This window comes from Ovis canadensis, chromosome 25 (assembly GCF_042477335.2).
Source record: "Ovis canadensis isolate MfBH-ARS-UI-01 breed Bighorn chromosome 25, ARS-UI_OviCan_v2, whole genome shotgun sequence".
Lineage (NCBI taxonomy): Eukaryota > Metazoa > Chordata > Mammalia > Artiodactyla > Bovidae > Ovis > Ovis canadensis.
In genome coordinates this window covers 52,823,828-52,846,060 of record NC_091269.1, presented here as the reverse complement: position 1 = coordinate 52,846,060, position 22,233 = coordinate 52,823,828, and the positions used below count along the sequence as shown (strand labels likewise).

Here is a 22,233-nt window from a genome sequence, read left to right as displayed (position 1 = left end):
TCCAAAGAAATCCCAGGGTTGATCTCTTTCAGAATGGACTGGTTGGATCTCCTTGCAGTCCAAGGGACTCTCAAGACTCTTCTCCAACACCACAGTTCAAAAGCATCAATTTTGGGGCGCTCAGCCTTCTTCACAGTCCAACTCTCACATCCATACATGACCACGGGAAAAACCATGGCTTTGACTAGATGGACCTTAGTCAGCAAAGTAATGTCTCTGCTTTTGAATATACTATCTAGGTTGGTCATAACTTTTCCTCCAAGGAGAAAGCGTCTTTTAATTTCATGGCTGCAGTCACCATCTGCAGTGATTTTGGAGCCCAAAAAAATAAAGTCTGACTCTGTTTCCACTGTTTCCCCATCTATTTCCATGAAGTGATGGGGCCGGATGCCACGATCTTCGTTTTCTGAGTGTTGAGCTTTAAGCCAACTTTTTGGCTCTCCTCCTTCACTTTCATCAAGAGGCTTTTTAGCTCCTCTTCATTTTCTGCCATAAGGGTAGTGTCATCTGCATATCTGAGGTTATTGATAATTTCTCCTGGCAATCTTGATTCAAGCTTGTGCTACTTCCAGCCCAGCGTTTCTCATGATGTACTCTGCATATAAGTTAAATAAGCAGGGTGACAATACACAGCCTTGATGTACTCCTCTTCCTATTTGGAACCAGTCTGTTGTTCCATGTCCAGTTCTAACTGTTGCTTCCTGACCTGCATACAGATTTCTCAAGAGGCAGTTCAGGTGGTCTGGTATTCCCATCTCTTTAAGAATTCTCCACAGTTTATTGTGATCCACACAGTCAAAGGTTTTGGCATGGTCAATAAAGCAGAAATAGATGTTTTTTCTGGAACTCTCTTGCTTTTTCTATGATCCAGCTGATGTTGGCAATTTGATCTCTGGTTCCTCTGCCTTTTCTAAAACCAGCTTGAACATCAGGAAGCTCACGGTTCACATATTGCTGAAGCCTGGCTTGGAGAATTTTGAGCATTACTTTATTAGCATGTGAGATGAGTGCAATTGTGCGGTAGTTTGAGCATTCTTTTGTATTGCCTTTCTTTGGAATTGGAATGAAAACTGACCTTTTCCAGTCCTGTAGCCACTGCTGAGTTTTCCAAATTAGCTGACATATTGAGTGCAGCACTTTCACAGCATCATCTTTCAGGATTTGAAACAGCTCCACTGGAATTCCATCACCTCCACTAGCTTTGTTTGTAGTGATGCTTTCTAAGGCCCATTTCACTTCACATTCCAAGATGTCTGGCTCTAGATTAGTGATCACATCATCATGATTATCTGGGTCATGAAGATCTTTTTTGTACAGTTCTTCTGTATATTCTTGCCACCTCTTCTTAACATCTTCTGCTTTTGTTAGGTCCATACCATTTCTGTCCTTTATCGAGCCCATCTTTGCATGAAATATTCCCTTGGTATCTCTAATATTCTTGAAGAGATCTCTAGTCTTTCCCATTCTGTTGTTTTCCTCTATTTCTTTGCATTGATCACTGAAGAAGGCTTTTTTATCTCTTCTTGCTATTCTCTGGAACTCTGCATTCAGATGCTTATATCTTTCCTTTTCTCCTTTGCTTTTCAATTCTCTTCTTTTCACAGCTATTTGTAAGGCCGCCCCAGACAGCCATTTTGCTTTTTTTGCATTTCTTTTCCATGGGGATGGTCTTGATCCCTGTCTCCTGTACAATGTCACGAACCTCATTCCATAGTTCATCAGGCACTCTATCAGATCGAGGCCCTTAAATCTATTTCTCACTTCCACTGTATAATCATAAGGGATATGATTTAGGTCATACCTGAACGGTCTAGCGGTTTTCCCTATTTTCTTCAATTTAAGTCTGAATTTGGTAATAAGGAGTTCATGATCTGAGCCACAGTCAGCTCCTGGTCTTGTTTTTGTTGACTGTATAGAGCTTCTCCATCTTTGGCTGTAAAGAATATAATCACTTTGATTTCGGTGTTGACCATCTGCTGATGTCCATGTGTAGAGTCTTCTCTTGTGTTGTTGGAAGAGGGTGTTTTCTATGACCAGTGCATTTTCTTGGCAAAACTCTATTAGTCTTTGCCCTGCTTCATTCCGCATTCCAAGGCCAAATTTGCCTGTTACTCCAGGTGTTTCCTGACTTCCTACTTGTTCAATAAAAATGAAGAGATCTTCTACATATTGTCTTCCAATTAACACTAACACAAATGTTAGCGTGAATAGATCTACCCAGAATAAACATTGGCTAGAGGTCAGAATGCAGATGACACCACCCTTAAATGGCAGAAAGTGAAGAGGAACTAAAAAGCCTCTTGCTGAAAGTGAAAGAGAGTGAAAAACTTGGCTTAAAGCTCAACATTTAGAAAACAAAGATCATGGCACCTGGTCCCATCACTTCATGGGAAATAGATGGGGAAACAGTGGAAACAGTGTCAGACTTCATTTTTTGGGCTCCCAAATCACTGCAGATGGTGATTGCAGCCATGAAATTAAAAGATGCTTACTCCTTGGAAGAAAAGTTATGACCAACCTAGATAGCATGTTGAAAAGCAGAAAGGTTACTTTGCCAACAAAGGTCCGTCTAGTCAAGGCTATGGTTTTTCCCATGGTCATGTATAGATGTGAGAGGTGGACTATGAAGAAAGCTGAGCACCGAAGGGATGCTTTTGAACTGTGGTGTTGGAGAAGAGTCTTGAGAGTCCCTTGGACTGCAAGGAGATCCAACCAGTCCATTCTGAAGGAGATCAGCCCTGGGATTTCTTTGGAAGGAATGATGCTAAAGCTGAAACTCCAGTACTTTGGCCACCTCATGTGAAGAGTTGACTCATTGAAAAAACCTCTGATGCTGGGAGGGATTGGGGGCAGGAGAAGAAGGGGACGACAGAGGATGAGATGGCTGGATGGCATCACTGACTCGATGGTTGTGAGTCTGAGTGAACTCTGGAGTTGGTGATGTACAGGGAGGCCTGGCATGCTGCGATTCACAGGGTCTCAAAGAGTCAGACACGACTGAGTGACTGAACTGAAACTGGAGAGGTCCGAATGTGAGTCACTGTGTTGTTGGATGTGTGAAGGAATGGTATTATTAATAGTACTAGGACTAGGATCAAAACAACTAAGGCTAGTACCCCTCCTATTTTATTGGGGATTGTACTATTGTACATGCAAATAAGTACCATTCTGGTTCAGTGTGAGGTGGTGTACTGAGAGGGTTTGCTGGGTGTAATTGTCAGGATCTCCTAATAAATCAGATGAAAATAGGACTAATATTATTAATGCTAGAACTGGTAATAAGGTACTTAAGATGTCTTTAATTATATACTAGTTGAAATGGAATTTTGTCTATATCAGATGAGATTCTTATGGGAATATTAGATTCTGTTTCATCAAGGAATAGTAAGTGGACAGCAGTTAGTGTTGTGATGATAAACGCAAGAATAAAGTGGAAAGCAAAGAATCATGAAAGAGTTGCTTTGTCTACCAAAAAACCACTTCAGATCCATTCAACAAGGTTTGTACCAAAGTATGACATTGCTGAGAGAAGATTGGTAATGACTGTTGCTCCTCAAAATGATATTTGTCCTCAGGGTAATACATAACCTATAAATGCTGTAGATGTAACTATGAATAATAGAATAACTCTGGTGTTTCATGTTTCTAGAAAAACATAGGATCTGTAACATAGTCTGCGTCCTACATAGATAAATAGACAAAGGATATAAAAGCTCTGTTTGCATGCATATAGCAAATAATTCATCCATAATTTACATCTTGGCAGATACGTGTATCTGATGAGAAGGCAGTTATTGTACCTAATGTGTAGTGCATTGCCAGGGACAAGCCTGTTAAGATTTGTAAAACTGAACAAATACCCAGTAAGGAGCCAAAATTTCATCCTAATGAAATGTTTGTGGGGCCTGGGAGATCAATGAATGTATTGTTAATAATTTTTATTAAGAGGTGTGATTTTCAGATGTTGGCCATTAGTGTTCTTGTAGCTGAATAACAACAATGATTTTTCATGCCATTAGATTTCATGTAAGAATAATGATAACATAAATTATATTTAGGTACTATTTTTATTGGGCTTCCCTGATAGCTCAGTTGGTAAAGAGTAAGTGAAGTCGCTCAGTCGTGTCCGACGCTTTGTGACCCCATGGACTGTAGCCTACCAGGATTCTCCATCCATGGGATTTTCCAGGCAAGAGTGTAGAGTGGGTTGCCATTTCCTTCTCCAGGGGGTCTTTCCGACCCAGGGATGGAACCTGGGTCTCCCACAGGTTGTAGGCAGACACTTTACCAACTGGGCTTCCCTTGTGGCTCAGATGGTAAAGAATTTACCTGCAATGCAGGAGATCCCAGTTCAATTCCTGAGTTGGGAAGATCTCCTGGACAAGGGACAGGCTACCCACTCCAGTATTTTGGCCTGGAGAGTATTTATGATTCGTTTTGTGGGTTTTTCTTTAAAAGTTTCACCTATTCATGGTGGACTTGGGTTGATTGTAGGTGGTGGTGTTGGCTGTGGAATTGTGTCAAATTTTGGTGGATCATTTTTAGGTTTAATCATGTTTTTTATTTATTTAGGGGGGATATCAGTGGTTTTGGTTATCTGATAGCTCTGGCTACTGAGCAGTTTCCTGAAGTTTGGATTTCCAATAAGACTGTATTAGGAGCCTTTCTTTCAGGTTTTAATAATAGAGTTTTTTTCAATGGTATTCTATGTTTTAAAAGGTGAGGAGGTGGTGATTGTGTTTAAGTTGAATGGTTTGGGAGTTTGGGTAATTTATGGTATCAGTGATTCTATTTTTTCTAGTGAAGAGACTATGGGGATCGCAGCACTATATACTTATGGTACTTGATTAGTAATTGCTACTGGTTGATCATTGCTTATTGGTGTTATGGTTACTATGGAGATTACTCATGGTAATTAAATAGAATTATGCTTAGGATCTGCTGGATCATCAAAAAAGCAAGAGAGCTCCAGAAACACATCTATTTCTGCTTTATTGACCATGCCAAAACCTTTGACTGTGTGGATCACAATAAACTGTGGAAAATTCTTCAAGAGATGGGAATACCAGACCACCTGACCTGCATCTTGAGAAACCTATATGCAGGTCAGGAAGCAACAATTAGAACTGGACATGGAACAACAGACTGGTTCCAAATAGGAAAAGGAGTACGTCAAGGCTGTATATTGTCACCCTGCTTATTTAACTTCTATGCAGAGTACATCATGAGAAACGCTAGGCTGGAAGAAGCACAAGCTTGAATCAAGACTGCCGGGAGAAATATCAATAACCTCAGATATGCAGATGACACCACCCTTATGGCAGAACGTGAAGAGGAACTAAAAAGCCTCTTGATGAAAGTGAAAGAGGAGGGTGAAAAAGTTGGCTTAAAGCTCAACACTCAGAAAACAAAGATCTTGGCATCTGGTCCCATCACTTCATGGCAAATAGATGGGGAAACAGTGGAAGCAGTGGCTGACTTTATTTGAGGGGCTCGAAAATCACTGCAGATGGTGATTGCAGCCATGAAATTAAAAGACGCTTACTCCTTGCAAGAAAAGTTATGACCAACCTAGATAGTATATTCAAAAGCAGAGACATTACTTTGCCAACAAAGGTCCGTCTAGTCAAGGCTATAGTTTTTCCAGTAGATATGTATGGATGTGAGAGTTGGACTGTGAAGAAAGCTGAGCGCTGAAGAATTGATGCGTTTGAACTGTGGTGTTGGAGAAGACTCTTGAGAGTCTCTTGGACTGCAAGGAGCTCCAACCAGTCCCTCTTAAAGGACATCAGCCCTGGGTGTTCATTGGAAGGACTGATGCTAAAGCTGAAACTCTGATACTTTGGCCAACTCATGCAAAGAGTTGACTCATTGGAAAAGACCCTGATGCTCGGAGGGATTGTGGGGAGGAGGCGAAGGGGACCACAGAGGATGAGATGGCTGGATGGCATCACTGACTCGATGGACATGAGTTTGAGTGAACTCTGGGAGTTGGTGATAGACAGGGAAGCCTGGCTTGCTGTGATTCATGGGGTCACAAAGAGTCGGACACGACTGAGCGACTGAACTGAACTGATGCTTAGGAAGAGAGTAATGAGGAATGAGAGGAAATATAATTCGATTAAACCTTTTTGGTCTGATACTAATGTAGAGGTTTTTATTTGAATGAGAGTAGTTTTTGACAGAATGTTTTCTAGTCAAGTTAAGTCTAAGAGGGAAGATAATGATATTTGGCTTTCGAATAGATTTCAGTAGGGTGATGAACACTGTATGATAATGGGGAAATACCCTAAGTGACTGCAAACTTTGAATGTATTTGAAGAGTAATTAAACTTTAAATTTTCTGTGGTAGCATTAATTTTGAACGCCAGAGTAAAACCTAGAACAGTTATGGCAAGGGCAGTTAGTTTTAAGTATTAATAATAATGTACAGTTATTTGGGGGGATTGCTGGTGGGGGAATACTATTGGAAATAATAATCCAGCAAAGATGTTTCCAATTAACAGATATTTATGGAACTGACTAAAAGAGGGTTATTTTCATTAAAGTTAAGGTGGAAAAGTCAGGTTGTTCCAGTAGTGCAAAGATGATGATATAAATGCTACAGATAGCTGTGAGGGATATGGCAATTAGAGTTATTAGAGGAACTTAGGCTTTGGCATAGGATGTGTTAGCATGTTCAACAATTAGATCTTAAGAGTAAAATCCAGTAAAGAAAGGCATTCCTGTTAGTGCTGAGCTGCCAATATAAGGGCTGTGGTAGTAAAGGATATTGCTTTAAATAGGTCTCCTGTTTATCAAATCTCTTGCTTAAAGTTTAGGGTATGAACAATAGACTCAGAGTATATAAATAATATGGCTTTAAATAAGGTTAAGTGTGAAGAAATGCTAGGTAGGGTTGTTTAATGCCATTTGTTACTGTTATAAGTTGGATTGAAGTGGAAAAAGCAACTATTTTTTTAATGTCATTTTTGGTAAGAGTGTATATTGCCGTAAACAATGTAGTAATGGCTCCTAAATACAGTGTTAGTGTTTTGATAAGTTTATTACTTTCTGCCAAGTGATAAAAGAAGATGAGCAAAAAAATACCTGCTACCACTACTGTGCTTGAGTGGAGTGGGGCTGAGACATGGGCAGGGTCTTCTAATGCTGAGGAAGGTCATGGGTGCAGGCCAAACTGGGAGGATTTTCCAGTGACAGCCAGTACGAGTGCTATTAGGGGTAGGTTCGAGGGATTTAGGTCAAATATCAAGACTTCTTGTACATCTCATGCATTAAATTAAACAGAAATCATGCTATTGCTACAAGTCAAGTATCTCCAATGCGGTTGTAAATAGAATTGCTTATAGAGCAGCTGTATTTGCATCTTCTTGTCTGTACCATTCAATAAGCAGGAAAGATATAATCTTTCGACTTGCTCTCACCCAATGAAAAGTTGGAAAGGGTTATTAGTAGTAACAAGAATCAGTCCTGTGATAAGAAAGAGGAGTAAATATTTGAAAAAGCAATTGATATTATTAGGATCTGAGTGTATGTATCATACTGAGAACCCTATAATGGATCTTGTGACAATGCTACTGGTACAAATATTACTAAAAATGGTCTATATTGAAGCTGAGTGATAATTTGAGGGTTTGGATGGTGATTCAGTGTCAGTGTGAGATAATTATTTTTTGGCCTACATGGATAAATATTATTATTGGGATTAAACTGATAACAAAAGCATGTGAGATAGTGGTTTTTACATATGTTGGGAACTTTTCACTCTTATGATGTTGATACCCATTATTATAATTGGTATTTTAATATAAATAGTGAACTATTGTGAAAGAGGAAAATAAGTTTATTTTTATTTGGAGTTGCACCAACTTTTTGGTTCCTACGACCAATGGATAACTGCTATCCTTAAAAGTTTGAAAAAACTATGTTGTTTAGGCATGGAGGCATGAGTCAGCAGTTCTCATATGCTTTTTCAGTAAATAAGAAGGCTAAGTCTTTTGTTACTAGATTCACAGTCTACTGTTTTTCTTAAACTACATTTACAGTACAATGACTTAGGGATTTAGTAACAGAGGTAGAAAAGGTAAAATATGAAGTATTATGAGGGCATTTTCTCATGTAAAAAGTGGCAAGATATTAACATGATGTGTGTGTGTGCCTTGTTGCGTTATGAATAGTATACGTAGAGAATATAGGGCTTTCCTTGTGGCTCAGTCAGTAAAGAAGCCACCTGCAATGTGGGACACCTGTGTTCTATCCCTGGGTTGGGAAGATCCCCTGGAGGAGGGCATGGCAACCCACTCCAGTATTCTTGCCTGGGGAATCCCCATGGACAGAGGAAAAGGTTGGGTTGCAGTCCATGGGGTCACAAAGAGTCAGACATGACTAAGTGCTAAGCCCAGCACAGAGAATATACAGCAATGATTGGGCTTTTCTGGTGACTCATTGGGAAAGAATCTGCCTGCCACTGCTGGGGACGCAGGTTCAATCCTTGGGTCAGGAAGATCTCCTGGAGAAAGATATGGCAACCCACTCCAGCATTTTTCCCTAGAAGTCCCATGGTCAGAGGAGCCTGGTGGGCTACAGTTCACCGACTAAAAAGGTGGGCATGACTTAGCTACTAAACAACAACAACAAGGCAGTGGTTACTATATTAATCCCTATTAGGATAATTGCAATAATTGATCATGAGAAGGATGATATGACTACAAATAGGTCAGTCAGACGGATGGTTGGGGGTAGAGCTAAATTCTTCAAACTTGCTAGTAACTATCAGGTTGCCGTTAGTGGGAGGAAGGCTTGTAGGCCTCAGGCTAAGATTATTGTTTGGCTATGAATTCACTCATAATTTGAATTTGCTAAACAGAAGGCTATGAGCAATTATTAGAGTGGAGGCTCCTATATAACCTCAAGGTGTTTGAATAAGAATAACTATGTGGCTATGTGACTGATACAGGAATATGTGATAAATAATTTTAGGTCTGTTTGACATACAAATTGAACTGGTTATAATTATACCTCATAGGGATAATATGAGAAAAGGATATGCTATAAAATCTACTAGGGGAATTAGTAGTATTGTAATTCGTAATATGCCGTAACTTTCTGGCTGCAAATGTTATGGAACCTGCAATGGGGGCCTCTACATGTGCTCTGGGTAATCAAAGATGCAGGCTGTCCAGTGGCATTTTTACCATAAAGGCTACTATGCATGCTAGTCATATGAAAACATTAGATCAGGAATCAGATATTGCTTGGATTCAACACTGAAGTATTAAGAAATTTAGAGAGCCTGTAATATTTTGAATATAAACTAGTGCTACTAAAAGTGGGAGAGATCCTACTAGGGTATAGAATAAAAATTAAAGAGCTGCGTTAAGGTGTTCTGTTTGATTACTTCATCAGGTGATGATGATGAGACGTGTTAGGACTAGTGCTGCTTCAAACAGTATATAGAATAAGATTAATTCTAGACAGAGGATGAGAAGGTTGGAAGGTATCATTGACTCAATGGATGTTGAGTTTGAGCAAACTCTGGGAGATAGTGAAGGACAGGGAAGCCTGGTGTGCTGCAGTTCATGGGGTTGCAAAGAGTTGGACACAACTCAGCAACTGAACAACAACAAAAATAGCAGTAAATGTTATGATTAGGAATATTTGTAATATAATTAGCAAGGTAACATCTAGCTTTTTTCAGGTTGATTTTTTGGGTAGGTGACATTGCCTAGTTATTAGTATTAGGGGCAAGAGTCATGCCGTTAAAATTAGTAATGGTGTTAAATATTAATGAGAAGTTAAGGCCATCATCATTCAACTGGCTGAGGAGCAGTAGACTTGTGAGGCTCACTAATAGGCTGTAGGTGGTAGTGTTGATTCCGATTGTTATTTTTGGATCAAGTTAGGGATATTAATATCATTGTGGGAAGTATTTTTAGCACTGGAGCAAGCTGAGATTTTATATGTAATCAGTACCATACATGCATATGTGCCACACCGCTTCAGTCGTGTCCAACTCTGCAACCCTATGGACTGCAGCCCGCCAGGCTCCTCTCTCCATGGGATTCTCTAGGCAAGAATACTGCAGTGGGTTGCTATGCCCTCCTCCAGGGGATCTGCCTGACCCAGGGATCAAACTGGTGGCTCCTTCGGCTCCTGCACTGAGGGTAGATTCTTTCCCACTGAGACACCAGGGGAGTCCCATACATATCTAATACTATTACTATAGGGATAATCTGAGTGCATCCTCACAGCCTGCAAATACTAATGGGGCAATTGATAGTATATTGGTTAGGTAAAATGTTTTTAAGATTATCAGGCTTGCTATAATGAATATTGATAACACCGTGCCCTCTAAGCATAATAGTGATGATATCATATGAGACTGACACATTCATAGTCCTATAAGAGATACTGTAAATGCTATGATTATGTTTATACTAGAAACACTTTGTAATTATGAATTTAATCATACTCTAATGAGTCAAAATAATTTATTTCACTTTAAATTACCATATTCCGGTTCATTCCAGTCCTTTTGGAATTCATTCATAAGCTAGGTTTATTGCTAATAAAAGGATTAGAAATAAGGCTACAGTGAGCATAGTTTTTAGACAGTTTGTGTGGGATGCTCCGGGGAGGGGTAAGAGGAGTGCAGTTTCTAAGTCAAAGAGGAATGTAATGGCTACCAGAAAAACTATACAGAAAAAGGAAGACATGTTGATTCTATAGGATCAAAACCACGTTCATAAGGACTTGGGTTTTTTTTGTATAAATATTTAGTTCGGGGACCAAAGCAATAATTATAAGCAATGAGGTTAATATTTGTTAATAATGTTATTATTAGATTTACTATGCTTTTTCAGGTTGCACCAAAACGAATTGATTGGAAGTCAATTGTACTATTTAATAATAAAAAAATATGAATCTCATCAATAAATAGATACATAAAAGAATAGTCATATTACATCAGCAAAGTGCCAGTTTCAGATAGCAGCTTTGAACTCGAAGTGGTGATTAAATGTAAAGTAATACTTTAACTGACTTATGAAGCACATAATAAGGAAACAGATCCAATGATTACATGAAGTCTGTGAAATCCTGTGACTCTAAAGAAATTGAGCCATATATCCCATCTGAATTGTAAAGGATGCTTCATAATATTCTGAGGCCTGTAAGAGAGTGATCTATACCCCTAAAGAAACTGAAGTATTTCATTCCACTCTCCCGTGGACTATAAAATTTCTGCTGAGAAATCCATTGATACCCTAGTAGAGGATCCCTTGCAGGGACTGGTCTAGCAGGGGGATGAACAGAGAACAAGAGGAAGCCATCTTGAGTGGTCTGACCCTGCATGGGCCCACTGACCTGGGAGCTTCACCAGTAATATGCACAAGCATCTGGAAAAGTACCGGAGGCTACACAGCTTAGCTCTCAGGAAAGTGCAGCTAATGATGTCCACCAGGGACAGCGGATGTTGCTAGGACTGTAGTATGGCACCAGTGATCAGCCCCTAGAGAAACTGTGCAGTCATTCAGGATTCTGTCTGGGAAGAGAGGGTGGTCCAGTGATCCTCTTTGTGAAAGCCATTGTGATCACCATTTAAAATCTGACCATTTTAAATCTGACCATTTAAATCCTTCTCACCTATGTCGGTGGGATTGTGAAAAGCAAAGGGTATCACTGACACAGGAGTGTCTAGGTTTGATCATAAATAGAACTGGTCTCCCTTGGAATGTGAAGTCACACAAAGGAAACATCATATTCTGTGCTACACTGGGGTCCAAGGGCATGAAGGATGTATTTGACAGTCTAGGAAGCAGGAGTTAATAGAAGCCAACTTGCAGGAAGAGATGAAGTATGCTGCTGCTAAGTCACTTCACTCGTGTCCGACTCTGTGCGACCCTAGAGACAGCAGCCCTCCAGGCTCCCCCACCCCTGGGATTCTCCAGGCAAGAACACTGGAGTGGGTTGCCATTTCCTTCTCCAGTGCAAGAAAGTGAAAAGTGACAGTGAAGTCGCTCAGTCATGTCCGACTCCTAGCAACCCCATGGACTGCAGCCCACCAGGCTCCTCCATCCATGGGATTTTCCAGGCAAGAGTACTGGAGTGGGTTGCCATTGCCTTCTCCTGAGATGAAGTATAGGACTCCTGAAATGAAAGCCACCATATATAAGGAGAGTTTGTCTAGTCACCAGGATAAGACTTGACAATTAGGCTTTGTGGGGAGAAGAGAGCAGGGTACAGTTCAACCTCCATGCTGATTAGATCTCTCGGTGGTATTTGAACATCCTAGAATAGAGGGGGCTGGTGTTATTTATAGAATAGAGAAGAGCTCAAGCTTTAGGGGCCCAGGTCCTGAGCTACAGGATCTTGCTTCAAAAAATTGCAATATAGAAAAGAGAAGACCTTTCCTTACCTTTGAGGAAAGCTGACATCATAGGTTCCATAACATACAAGTAACATCAAAGCCCAGGAGCAGGTCAGCACATCCAATGAGGTGGCCAAAGGGAGGCTGGAGACCTCGGGTTGCTGATGTGGAGACCTAAGGGAAGGGGTGATGGAAGAAATAAGTCACAGGGAACTACAAGCAGGCAGAGATGCTAACAACTAGCCCACAGTCCCTGGGAATGAGAGTTTCCCTCTGATGGTTACAACAGTGTATCAGCAGCTTGGGGATCCAAACTGGCCACTACGGCCACATAATGGAGCAACACCAGCTAAAACAGTGGAGAGATTAGGGCAGTCAAGTTAAGGGAGGATGGCTCCAATACTCTGGCCACCTGATGCAAAGAACTAACTCATTTGAAAAGACCCTGATGCTGGAAAAGATTGAAGGTGGGAGGAAAATGGGACGACAGAGGATGAGATGGTTGAATGCATCACCGACTCAATGAAAATGAGTTTGAGTAAGCTCTGGGAATTGGTGATGGACAAGGAAGCCTGGCTTGCTGCAGTCCATGGGGTCTAAGAGTTGGACATAACTTGAGCAACTGAACTGAACTGAGGGACACCTGGCATGCTGAAGTCCATGGGGTCACAAAGAGTCAGACACAACTTAACCACTGAACAACAACAATCCCATAAAAGGCAAGTGGAGGGCTGTCCTAGATACAGCAGAAAGCAAAAGAGTGACCCCTGATGGGTGGCAGCTCCCCCAGACACTGCCCCCTACAGGCTGTTGCCTCAGCAGCCCCTCTACCTGCCCCACTCCTGCTCAGATCTGCCAGGCAGCTCCCAGCTCTTTCCTAGTGTCTGAGCAGTAATGTCGAGTGAGAAGGAAGAGAAACGGGCACAGCGGGTGCTGTTTCTTGGTCTCTGCAGAGGCAGGCTGCTTTTGCAAGAGCTCCAGGTTATTGTGCAGCTTGCTGGTCTTCCCTGGAGCTTGGATTCCTGGACACCCGCGAAACACAGACACGGACGCTGCCACCAAACTCTCAGCTGCAGTGAGGAACCGATGCGATCCTGGGCTGAGGGTGCTCTTTGAACTCTCGTGTGTGTTTAGTGCCATGAACAGCAATGTGTCCAGAACCCAGGTGGGGGCGAAATTGACTGAGTCAACAAGCCAAAATTTGTTCTTCTTTTTTCTGGAAACTGGCACTGGAACCTCAGGTTACTGCGCAGGTATAAATAGTCAATAGTGGCTGAGGAACTTCACTTTGTGTGGAGGTTCTGAAACCCTAGAGGAAGCAACTGTGTTTCTGTCCTAGCCTCTCAATTTGCTTTCCTGGGTCCAGTGAGTATCTTCCTGCCTGAATGGGTGCTTTATCCTACTGGTGCTGAGGAAGGCAGGGTCTATATAGCTGTTCCAGTCTAGGAGGGTGAGTGTTGGAGGAGGGGCACAAGGTAATAATGGATGCTCAGCACTGTGTTCCTTTTGTTTGGTGGCAGATGTGTTTCCTGGGCTGGGAGAAGGGGAGAGTTGGATGTGACATCCAACCGGATCGCTGATGCCATTGTCCCCGTGGAAAATGCAATTCATCGTCCTCTTGGAAGGAGGCCCTTCTCTGGCCAGAAAGCCCCTTCCCTCCCACTACCTCAGCCTGCTTGGCAATGCTCGGTCCTTTGCACAGGTCCCTTGGGCTTTCTTCCAGGTCTCTGCAACTCCCACGATTCTTTTCCATGCTCTAAACATTACACTTTCTCTCTGAGAGAGGAAAGAAGCCCAACACTGGCAGTGACCCACGTCCTGCACCCTGATCTCACTTAGCCCCTGAATCCCCTTCTGATGGTAACCAGAAGCTCTACTGGACATGGGCTTTCCTCCTCTGAAGCCAGCTTCCCCATGATGGCGCCCATCTTACACGTCCTCTCTACCAAGAGGCCCCTGTCCCAAGTCCTCTCAGGAGGCCTGGGCAGGACTCTAGGTGTGCCAGGAACTTTCCTGGTGGAGCCCAGGAATGACGAATCCTGGAAAATAAGCAGTCACGCCCCATTCTGTGCTCGGGACAGACCTTACCAAGCATTATCACTCTGGCTTTTTTTTTCAGATAGCACTACAGACTCCAGTCCTAGCCTGTCCAGAGCAGCGAGAGGAAACAAGCCAGCATTGTAAGAGGTAAAGCATCGGACTTACTGATATAAAAAGGGATAAGAGGCCCAGAGAGGGAAGGGTCCCACCCGAGGGCCATCAGTGAGTCCCTGCTGGGGTGACAATGGCCTCAGTGAGGAATTCTATATCCTGATCACAGTGCCCCTGGCAGGGATGACAAGCCCAAAGAGGGATGACACAGAGCGTCTGAGAGTAGATTCATGTGCTGGCAGGCCAGGTCAGAGGCCTGGCTGGTCCGCTCATGTCCTCCCTGGCCAGACCTTATCCTAACTTTCCCTAAACTGCTTTCGGAGCCCTGCTTCTCCTGGCCCCAGAGGATGGGAGAGGAGATGAGGGAAGGGCTTCTCCTGCCCTCCAGGAGCTGGGCCAGCCCTAATCCTCGTCCTTGGACCAAGAGCAGCCCCTCTCTCTGTTCCTCTGCCTAGGACATGCTTCTCCTCCCTCTCTCCGCACTGCTCCTGCTCACACAACCCTGGAGATCCCTGGGAGCAGAAATGACTTTCTATTCCCAGAAAATACTGCCCAACGCCTGTACTCTGGTTATGTGTAGCCCCCCGGAGAATGGCTTGCCTGGTCGTGATGGACAAGATGGGAAAGAAGGTCCCCGGGGAGAGAAGGGGGATCCAGGTAGAGCTGGGACCATGGGCTTGCCCTGATGGGAAGGGGTGGGCACTGGAATTGTAACCAACCCCCAAACTCTGAATCTTCTGCTGTGGAAATCTTGAAGATGGTCTTTCCAGGAGGGTGGGTTTCCCCCAGATCATCAGTCCACCTGAGACATGGCTTTACTGGTTGGCAAAGACTGGCTTTCCCAAGTCCCCAGCTCCATAACCACCTGTGCTGATTCCTCCCCTAGGATCTTCTGACCCCAACCACCCCAAAATTGTACAAACAATGAGCAGATGACTGGTATTTGGAGTCCCCTGCTGCAGAACTCATTGGGCTTACCAAGTGGTGCTAGTGGTAAAAAAAAAAAAAAAAAAAAAAAACCTGACTGCCAGTGAAGGAGATGTAAGAGATGCAGGTTCAATCCCTGGGTCAGAAAGGTCCCCTGGAGGAGGGCATGGCAACCCTCTCCTGTATTCTTGCTTGGAGAATCCCACAGACAGAGGAGCCTGGTGGGCTTTGGGCCTCTGGGTTGCACACGTCTGAAGTGCCTTAGTACACTCATGTAGGAGACATAGGCGATATGGGTTTGATCCCACGGTTGGGACAATCCCCTGGATAGAAAATGGCAACTCACTCTGTTATTGCCTGGAGAATATCATGGACAGCTACAATCCACAGGCCACAATCTGTCAGGCTACAACCCACAAACAGTCAGATACGACTGAGTACACACACTCCAAAACTTAACTGTTCTTCATTCGTATTAAATGTTGCCTCTGAAGAATGTTAAATATTTTTGAACTGATGACAGTGTTGTAAGTTTCAGTTTAATCATCTGTAGATGAGAATAATATCGGCCACACAGTGACAAAGAATTGAGCCAAGGCTTCATTTTTTGGTGGGTCTTCCAGATAAAGTTTTATCCTTGTGCTGTCCCAACCAGCTGAATTCTCCTGAGGTTTCCAAATGTATTGATTATTAAGGGAATTTTCTGGAAACACTGCCCCACAGGAGAAGATCTGGTTTTTACTGGCAAGAAGTGAGAATTTGATGAACCAGCGACAAGGACAAGGGGACCACCATGGCCCTGGGCCAGGGTGATGGGGGATCAACTGAGGTCTTTTTTCTTTCTGGATTTTGTGTTTTGATTGGAGAGGAAAGAAATGAACAACATTAAAGCTGAAAAGAATACATAACATCCCCAGGATTTGTAGGGTAAGAGACAAGTATCTGTCTGTCTTTTAGAAAGAAAGCAGCTTCCAACATAAACGGGTTAGGGCTTGAGAAGGCCACCAAGAAGTGATCTCAGAGGAGGGGTGGTATTCAAAGTGCCAGCTCTCTCTAGCTCCCCGACAGGCCCTGAATTGAAAAGTATCCCTTCTTCTCCCTCCCTGCTCTCACGGCCTCCATGGTTGTGCAAAGGATAGTGAAGTCGCTCAGTCATGTCCGACTCTTTGCAACCCCGTGGACTGTAGCCCACCAGGCTCCTCTGTCCATGGGATTCTCCAGGCAAGAATACTGGAGTGGGTTGCCATTTCCTTCTCCAGAAGATCTTCCCAACCCAGGGATTGAACCCAGGTCTCCTGCATTGCAGGCAGATGCTTTAACCTCTGAGCCACCAGGGAAGCCTGTCCAAAGGATTCAGATCAGTTCAGTTCAGTCGCTCAGTCGTGTCCGACTCTTTGCAACCCCATGAATCGCAGCACGCCAGGCCTCCCTGTCCATCACCATCTCGCGGAGTTCACTCAGACTCATGTCCATCGAGTCCATGATTCCATCCAGCCATCTCATCCTCTGTTGTCCCCTTCTCCTCCTGCCCCCAATCCCTCCCAGCATCAGAGTCTTTTCCAATGAGTCAACTCTTTGCATGAGGTGGCCAAAGTACTGGAGCTTCAGCTTTAGCATCATTGCTTCCAAAGAAATCCCTGGGCTGATCTCCTTCAGAATGGACTGGTTGGATCTCCTTTCAGTCCAAGGGACTCTCAAGAGTCTTCTCCAACACCACAGTTCCAAAGGATGGGCAACCTCTAATGCTCTCTTCTAAGGAGTGACTTGCTTCCAAGATACCTGCTGCCCTCCCCAGCCAGGGAAAAGCCCAGGAGAGGCTCAGCCAGGGACCAGGTGTCTCTGCCTGAGCACACTGCACCAGGGGGTCTGGGATGTGGGGTCCATCCTCCAGGCTCCCATTGATTGCCTAGTGAGAATTGGAACTAAGAGCAAGACACAATGTCCAGCACAGAGGCACTCACCACCCATCAAATACCCCCGTCTCCCACCACCTGCACAGTCTCTCCCAGGCAAGCCTGGCCCTTCTTACCCTGGGGGAATGGTTTCCAGATCTGAAATGTCATCTCTCCTCTCCAGGTCTCTGAATCCTCTTCAGCAATGAAGTCCTGTTTCCTATGAGTACGTGTGTGTCCATGGGTTGCAGGTGCTCGGATGGGACGAGGGACATCTCATAAGCTGTTTTCTTCACTCATAACCTGTACCTCACAGTTTAAAATTCAGTGACAACTTCCTTGCAGACCGGGACCTGGTGCTGACATTTACTTCCTGCTCAGTGCTAGGCAGAAAGCCATGTTCCACAGAGAGATTCTCAATGCACAGAGAGATGAAATGAGGAAATGAACAAATAAGTGATTGAACAAGTTAGTAGTAACTGACAGATTTCTTTTGTTGTCTTTTTGCACGTGAATGCTTTGCTCACAACAGTCAAAAGATGGAAACAACCCAAGTGTCTATCAAGATTTATCCACAGTGAATGAATAAAGAAAATGTATTGTTCTCATACTATAGAACATTTCTCAGCCATAGAAAGGAATGAAGTACTGAGATGTTTTGCAAATTGGATGAGCCTCAAGAATGTCACTCCTAGTTTAAAAAGGCAGACACAAAGGGTCATACATTGCATGTATTTATATAAAATATCCAGAATAGGTAACAGAGACAGGCAGCTGCCTAGAGGTAGCCAGGGCCTGGGAGGAAGCAGGGATGGAGTGATAAATGGGGATGAGGTTTACTTTGGGATTAATGAAATAGTCTTGAACTAAACAGTAGTGGTAGTTGTACAATTATGTCAGTGTTCTAAATGCCACTGAATTGTATACTTTAAATGACTAATTACAGGTAATTCCTGGTGGTCCAGAGGTTAGGATTCGGTGTTCTCACAGCCAGGCCTCAGGTTCAATCCCTGATTGAGGAACTGAGATCCTGCAAGCTACACATCACAGTAAAAAAAAAAAAAAAAGGTTATTTTTATATTATGTGAATTTTATCTCAATGAAAAAAAGTATAACCAAACTCACAGAATTGAGTGTATAATTCTTGAATCAGCAGGCATTTCTCCCTTTAGTCTTTGAATGCAAATCTCTTATAATTTCTGACTTAGGCAGCCTTCTTAAGGTAATGTGATTTTTTAAAATGTTTGGTCATTTTTCCAAAGCAAATTAGTATGTGGTCACTAAATACAAAAAGAAGAAAATTAAAATTGCCTGAACTGTGCCCCTCAGAAAGAACAACTGTTAACACGTGTGTGTGCTCTTCTTGTGGCTTTTTCAATGTGTGTTACATGTGCACATGCCTGACACAGGCGTGGACATGTTGAAGAAACCGAATCATATTAAACAGTGTTTATAACTTACTTTTATCACTTAAATAATGCACAATAATGTCATCTATCTTCCATAATTCTAAAAGCATGTTTTTTCTCTTCTTTATATTAAAATAGAATTGATCTATAATATATTAGAATCATACATACATCATAATAATTCATATTTGCATATATTGTGAAATGATTGTCACAATAAGTCATCAACACACATAGTTACGATTTGTGTGTGATGAGAACTTTTAAGATCTGCTTGCTCAGCAATGTTCAAGCATGCAACCCAGGATTACTAACTATAGTAACTTCACTGTACATTGTATTCCTGGGAATCAACTGTTTTTTAACTGGACACTTGTAACTTTTGAAGATTTCTATCCATTCTGCCCACTTCTCAACCCCACCTCTAGCAACCACAAATCTGTTCTCTGTATCTGTGAGTATGTCGTTTTTGTTCATTTGTTTTCTTAGATTTCACATATGAGTGAGATCGTACAGTGCCGCCTTCTCTGTGACTTATTCCACTAAGCACAGTGCCTTCAGGGTTCACCAGTGTTGCTGCAAATAGCAGGATTTCATTCCCTTTATGCCTGAATGATGTTCCATTGTATGTGCACCCTGCATTTTCTACACCCGTTCATCCATCCACAGATACTTGGGCTCTAGGCTGCATCCATGTCTGGGCTACCATGAACGATGCTGTAATTAACTTGGGGGTGCATATATCTTTTCAGGTTAGTGTTTCCATTTTCTTTAGTTGAATGCTCAGAAGTGGAATTGATGGATTATACAGTAGCTCAAGTTTTAACTTTCTGAGAAACCTCCATACTGTCTCCATAGTGGCTGTTCCAGTTTGCATCCCTACTGCACAAAGCTTTCCTTTTCTCTACTTCTCCAGTACTTCCTATTTGCTGTCTGATAATAGCCATTCTGAGAGGTGTGAGGTGACAGCTCATTGTGCTTTTGATTTCTATCTCTCTGGTGTTAAGTGTCAGGTGTCATTTCTGACATAAACCTTTGGTTCCGGGAAGGGGGAGGGGAGGGAGTCCATGGTCCAGGGTATAAGCTGACAGACTTACCTGCCATAAATACCGTGGCCTTGGGGCAGGGGCAGGTGCATTGTATGCAAAGTCAGGTGGGTCTAGGTTTGGATCTGCCTCCAGTTCTGCAAGCCTGTTCCTTCTCCTGTAAAATGGAGATGTGAACACGCATTTCCTACATCGCCACTGGATCAGACACCTGGAGGGGGAGTGTCCACACCCTACGGAAACCTGAAAGAATGCAAGGGTCCTGACCCTGCAGGCAGCTGGCTCCTCCTGGGCCGGGATCAGCTTTATGTCCATCTCTTCTTGACACAGGTTCACCAGGACCTGCAGGACGAGCAGGAATGCCAGGACCAGCTGGCCCCACTGGGCCGAAAGGAGACAATGGCTCTGCTGGGGAACCTGGACCAAAGGGAGACGCTGGACCGCCTGGTGAGCAGCTGGGCATGGAATGCAGGTGTCTGCAGAGGGCGTGCTGCCGCTAGGCCACGGCAGTAGGCGCGCACAGATTCTGCCCCAGGAGGAGGAAGGTCATTCTCAAGGGGGCTCGGGGTTATTTCAGGGAAGGCTGGAGCTCCTGGGGAGGGCGGAGAGTGAGGGCAACATCTTTGGGAGGAGGCTGCCTGTCTGACTTCTATTATAGCCCCATCTTTTATGCATTCCCACTTCCAAGCAGATTCAGTGTCAATGACTGGGCTGGTCCTTTTTCCCCAGGGCCTCCAGGTAAGCCTGGTCCAGCTGGAAAAGAGGGCCCCTCAGGGAGGCAGGGGAGCATGGGACCTCCAGGCACACCAGGCCCCAAAGGAGAACCTGGGCCCAAAGGTAGGAGGGTGGTATGTGGTGGGTGAGGGAGGGAGAAGGGAGGGGTGACGTTGGCAGCCTTGGTGGGGACCTCCACGCCTGGTAGGCCTGGCCTGGGCCTCTCCCCCAACATTCCCACACTGACTGAATTTCCTAGAGAAGACCAAGCGGGCAGGAGCAGTCTCCCGGGTCACTCTCTCACCTGGACCTGTGGGTGACAAGCCACACTGCTGAGGAAATGGTACCTGCTGAGCACACTCTGAGCCATGTTCCTGCAATGTGTTCCTTCCTCAGGAGGACTGGGTACCCCAGGTATGCAGGGCTCCCCAGGCCCCACAGGCCTCAAAGGAGAGAGAGGTGCCCCTGGTGAGCCTGGAGGCCCTGGACCTGCTGGGGCGGCAGGTGAGCAATGACGTGGGGCTGGGCTCATAATCCCCTGTCCTCACCACCACCAGTTACCAGGTCAGAGCTGGAATTCTAGGGAGAGAGCCAGTGTTGGGTTTTGGGAACTGTCTGTCTCCAGGGAGAGGGTGGTGTGAACAGCAGGGACTGTCTGTATTCAGGGAAGGCTGGTTGTTAGGTTATGGGACAGTCAGTGTACAGAGAGGATGCAAGGAGAGGATCCAGGCACTGAGGGACATTTGTATGTGGGAAGGCGTACTGCTGGGGGATAGGAAGCCCATGTGTGGAGGTTGGGGCGGGGCGGGGGGGGGGGGGGGGGTAGGGCATGAAAATGCTGAAATATATGTTCAGCACTTACCCATTTCTACTTCTCTTATCCAGGGCCTGCTGGAGCCATAGGTCCACAGGGGCCTTCAGGTGCCAGGGGCCCCCCAGGACTGAAGGGGGACAGAGGTACTCCTGGACAAAGAGGCGAAAAGGGTGAGAGTGGGCTTGCAGGTAAGGAAACCTTGGGGACCCCATTAGGGTGTGGGGCAGGGAGGAGGCCTTATTCAGCTCAGCTCTCCTCTCAGGTAACCCATTTACAGGTGGGGGTCCAAGCAGGAAAAGTTGACAGGGTGTATGGCGAGGTGGACTCTGGGCTTAGCCTCTATGACTTGCTGGAGGACAACCTGAGCAGATTCTCTATCTGATCTTTATGACAAGACAACCTCCCTCTCCAATTCATCAGATAACCGTGAACATCAAATAACTCAATGGATGGGAAATACTCAAGCTATGTGTATCCTCTCCTACAACCATATCACCCCCTACAATGCAAAAGGAAGTGCTATCAGATTCCTAGAATTTGGAATTAAAATGACATCTGGTTGACTGTCAGTGAGGCACAGGGATCTGTTCAGGGGCTACTGTTCAGAAGAGAACCACAGGAAATCCCATGGATGGAGAGGCCAGCTAGGTCAGCAGAGGTGGGCTTCCGAAGACTCTGTTCCACCTCCTTACCCTACCCCTAACTTGCAGCTCCACCTGGATACTCTTCACTTGAGGCCTGGGCTCTGAGTGACCCCAGGCTGTTCTGGATCTGTCTTCACTTGGCCTCTCTCTCCTGCAGAGGTCAATGCTCTCAAGCAGCAGGTGACAATCTTAGAGGGACATCTGCGACGCTTCCAGAATGCCTTCTCTCAGTATAAGAACGGTGAGTTCCTGGACCTGACCCTGAGCCT

General features: G+C 44.3%; 1 protein-coding gene and 2 long non-coding RNA genes across 6 annotated transcripts in view; 1 reads left to right on the top strand and 2 right to left on the bottom strand.

The window, feature by feature from the left end:
* Positions 1-13,487, bottom strand: part of LOC138430316 (uncharacterized) — a 29,414-nt gene extending 15,927 nt beyond the window's left edge. Inside the window, exons 1-2 of the long non-coding RNA XR_011253101.1 lie at positions 13,199-13,487; positions 12,416-12,541 (exon numbers count right to left, since the gene is read on the bottom strand). This is a non-coding gene — a long non-coding RNA (uncharacterized lncRNA). The remainder of the gene's footprint in view (positions 1-12,415; positions 12,542-13,198) is intronic.
* The window catches only part of LOC138430315 (conglutinin-like), a 28,893-nt gene that overhangs the window by 3,746 nt on the left and 2,914 nt on the right, over positions 1-22,233 (top strand). Inside the window, exons 1-8 of one of the 4 annotated variants that reach the window (XM_069572457.1) lie at positions 13,571-13,732; positions 14,487-14,554; positions 14,974-15,175; positions 20,123-20,239; positions 20,522-20,629; positions 20,903-21,010; positions 21,392-21,508; positions 22,122-22,205. In XM_069572457.1, the coding sequence (XP_069428558.1) occupies positions 14,977-15,175; positions 20,123-20,239; positions 20,522-20,629; positions 20,903-21,010; positions 21,392-21,508; positions 22,122-22,205 (733 nt within the window). In that variant the 5' untranslated portion in view covers positions 13,571-13,732; positions 14,487-14,554; positions 14,974-14,976. Of the gene's footprint in view, positions 1-13,570; positions 13,818-14,486; positions 14,555-14,973; positions 15,176-17,521; positions 17,564-20,122; positions 20,240-20,521; positions 20,630-20,902; positions 21,011-21,391; positions 21,509-22,121; positions 22,206-22,233 lie in introns of those variants that run through there. The other 3 variants (XM_069572458.1, XM_069572459.1, XM_069572456.1) reach the window with 3 other exon arrangements.
* LOC138430318 (uncharacterized) lies at positions 19,213-22,098 on the bottom strand. Its single transcript, XR_011253102.1, has 2 exons — positions 21,369-22,098; positions 19,213-19,949 (listed from the first exon to the last, which is right to left on the bottom strand). It is a non-coding gene; the product is annotated as an uncharacterized lncRNA (long non-coding RNA).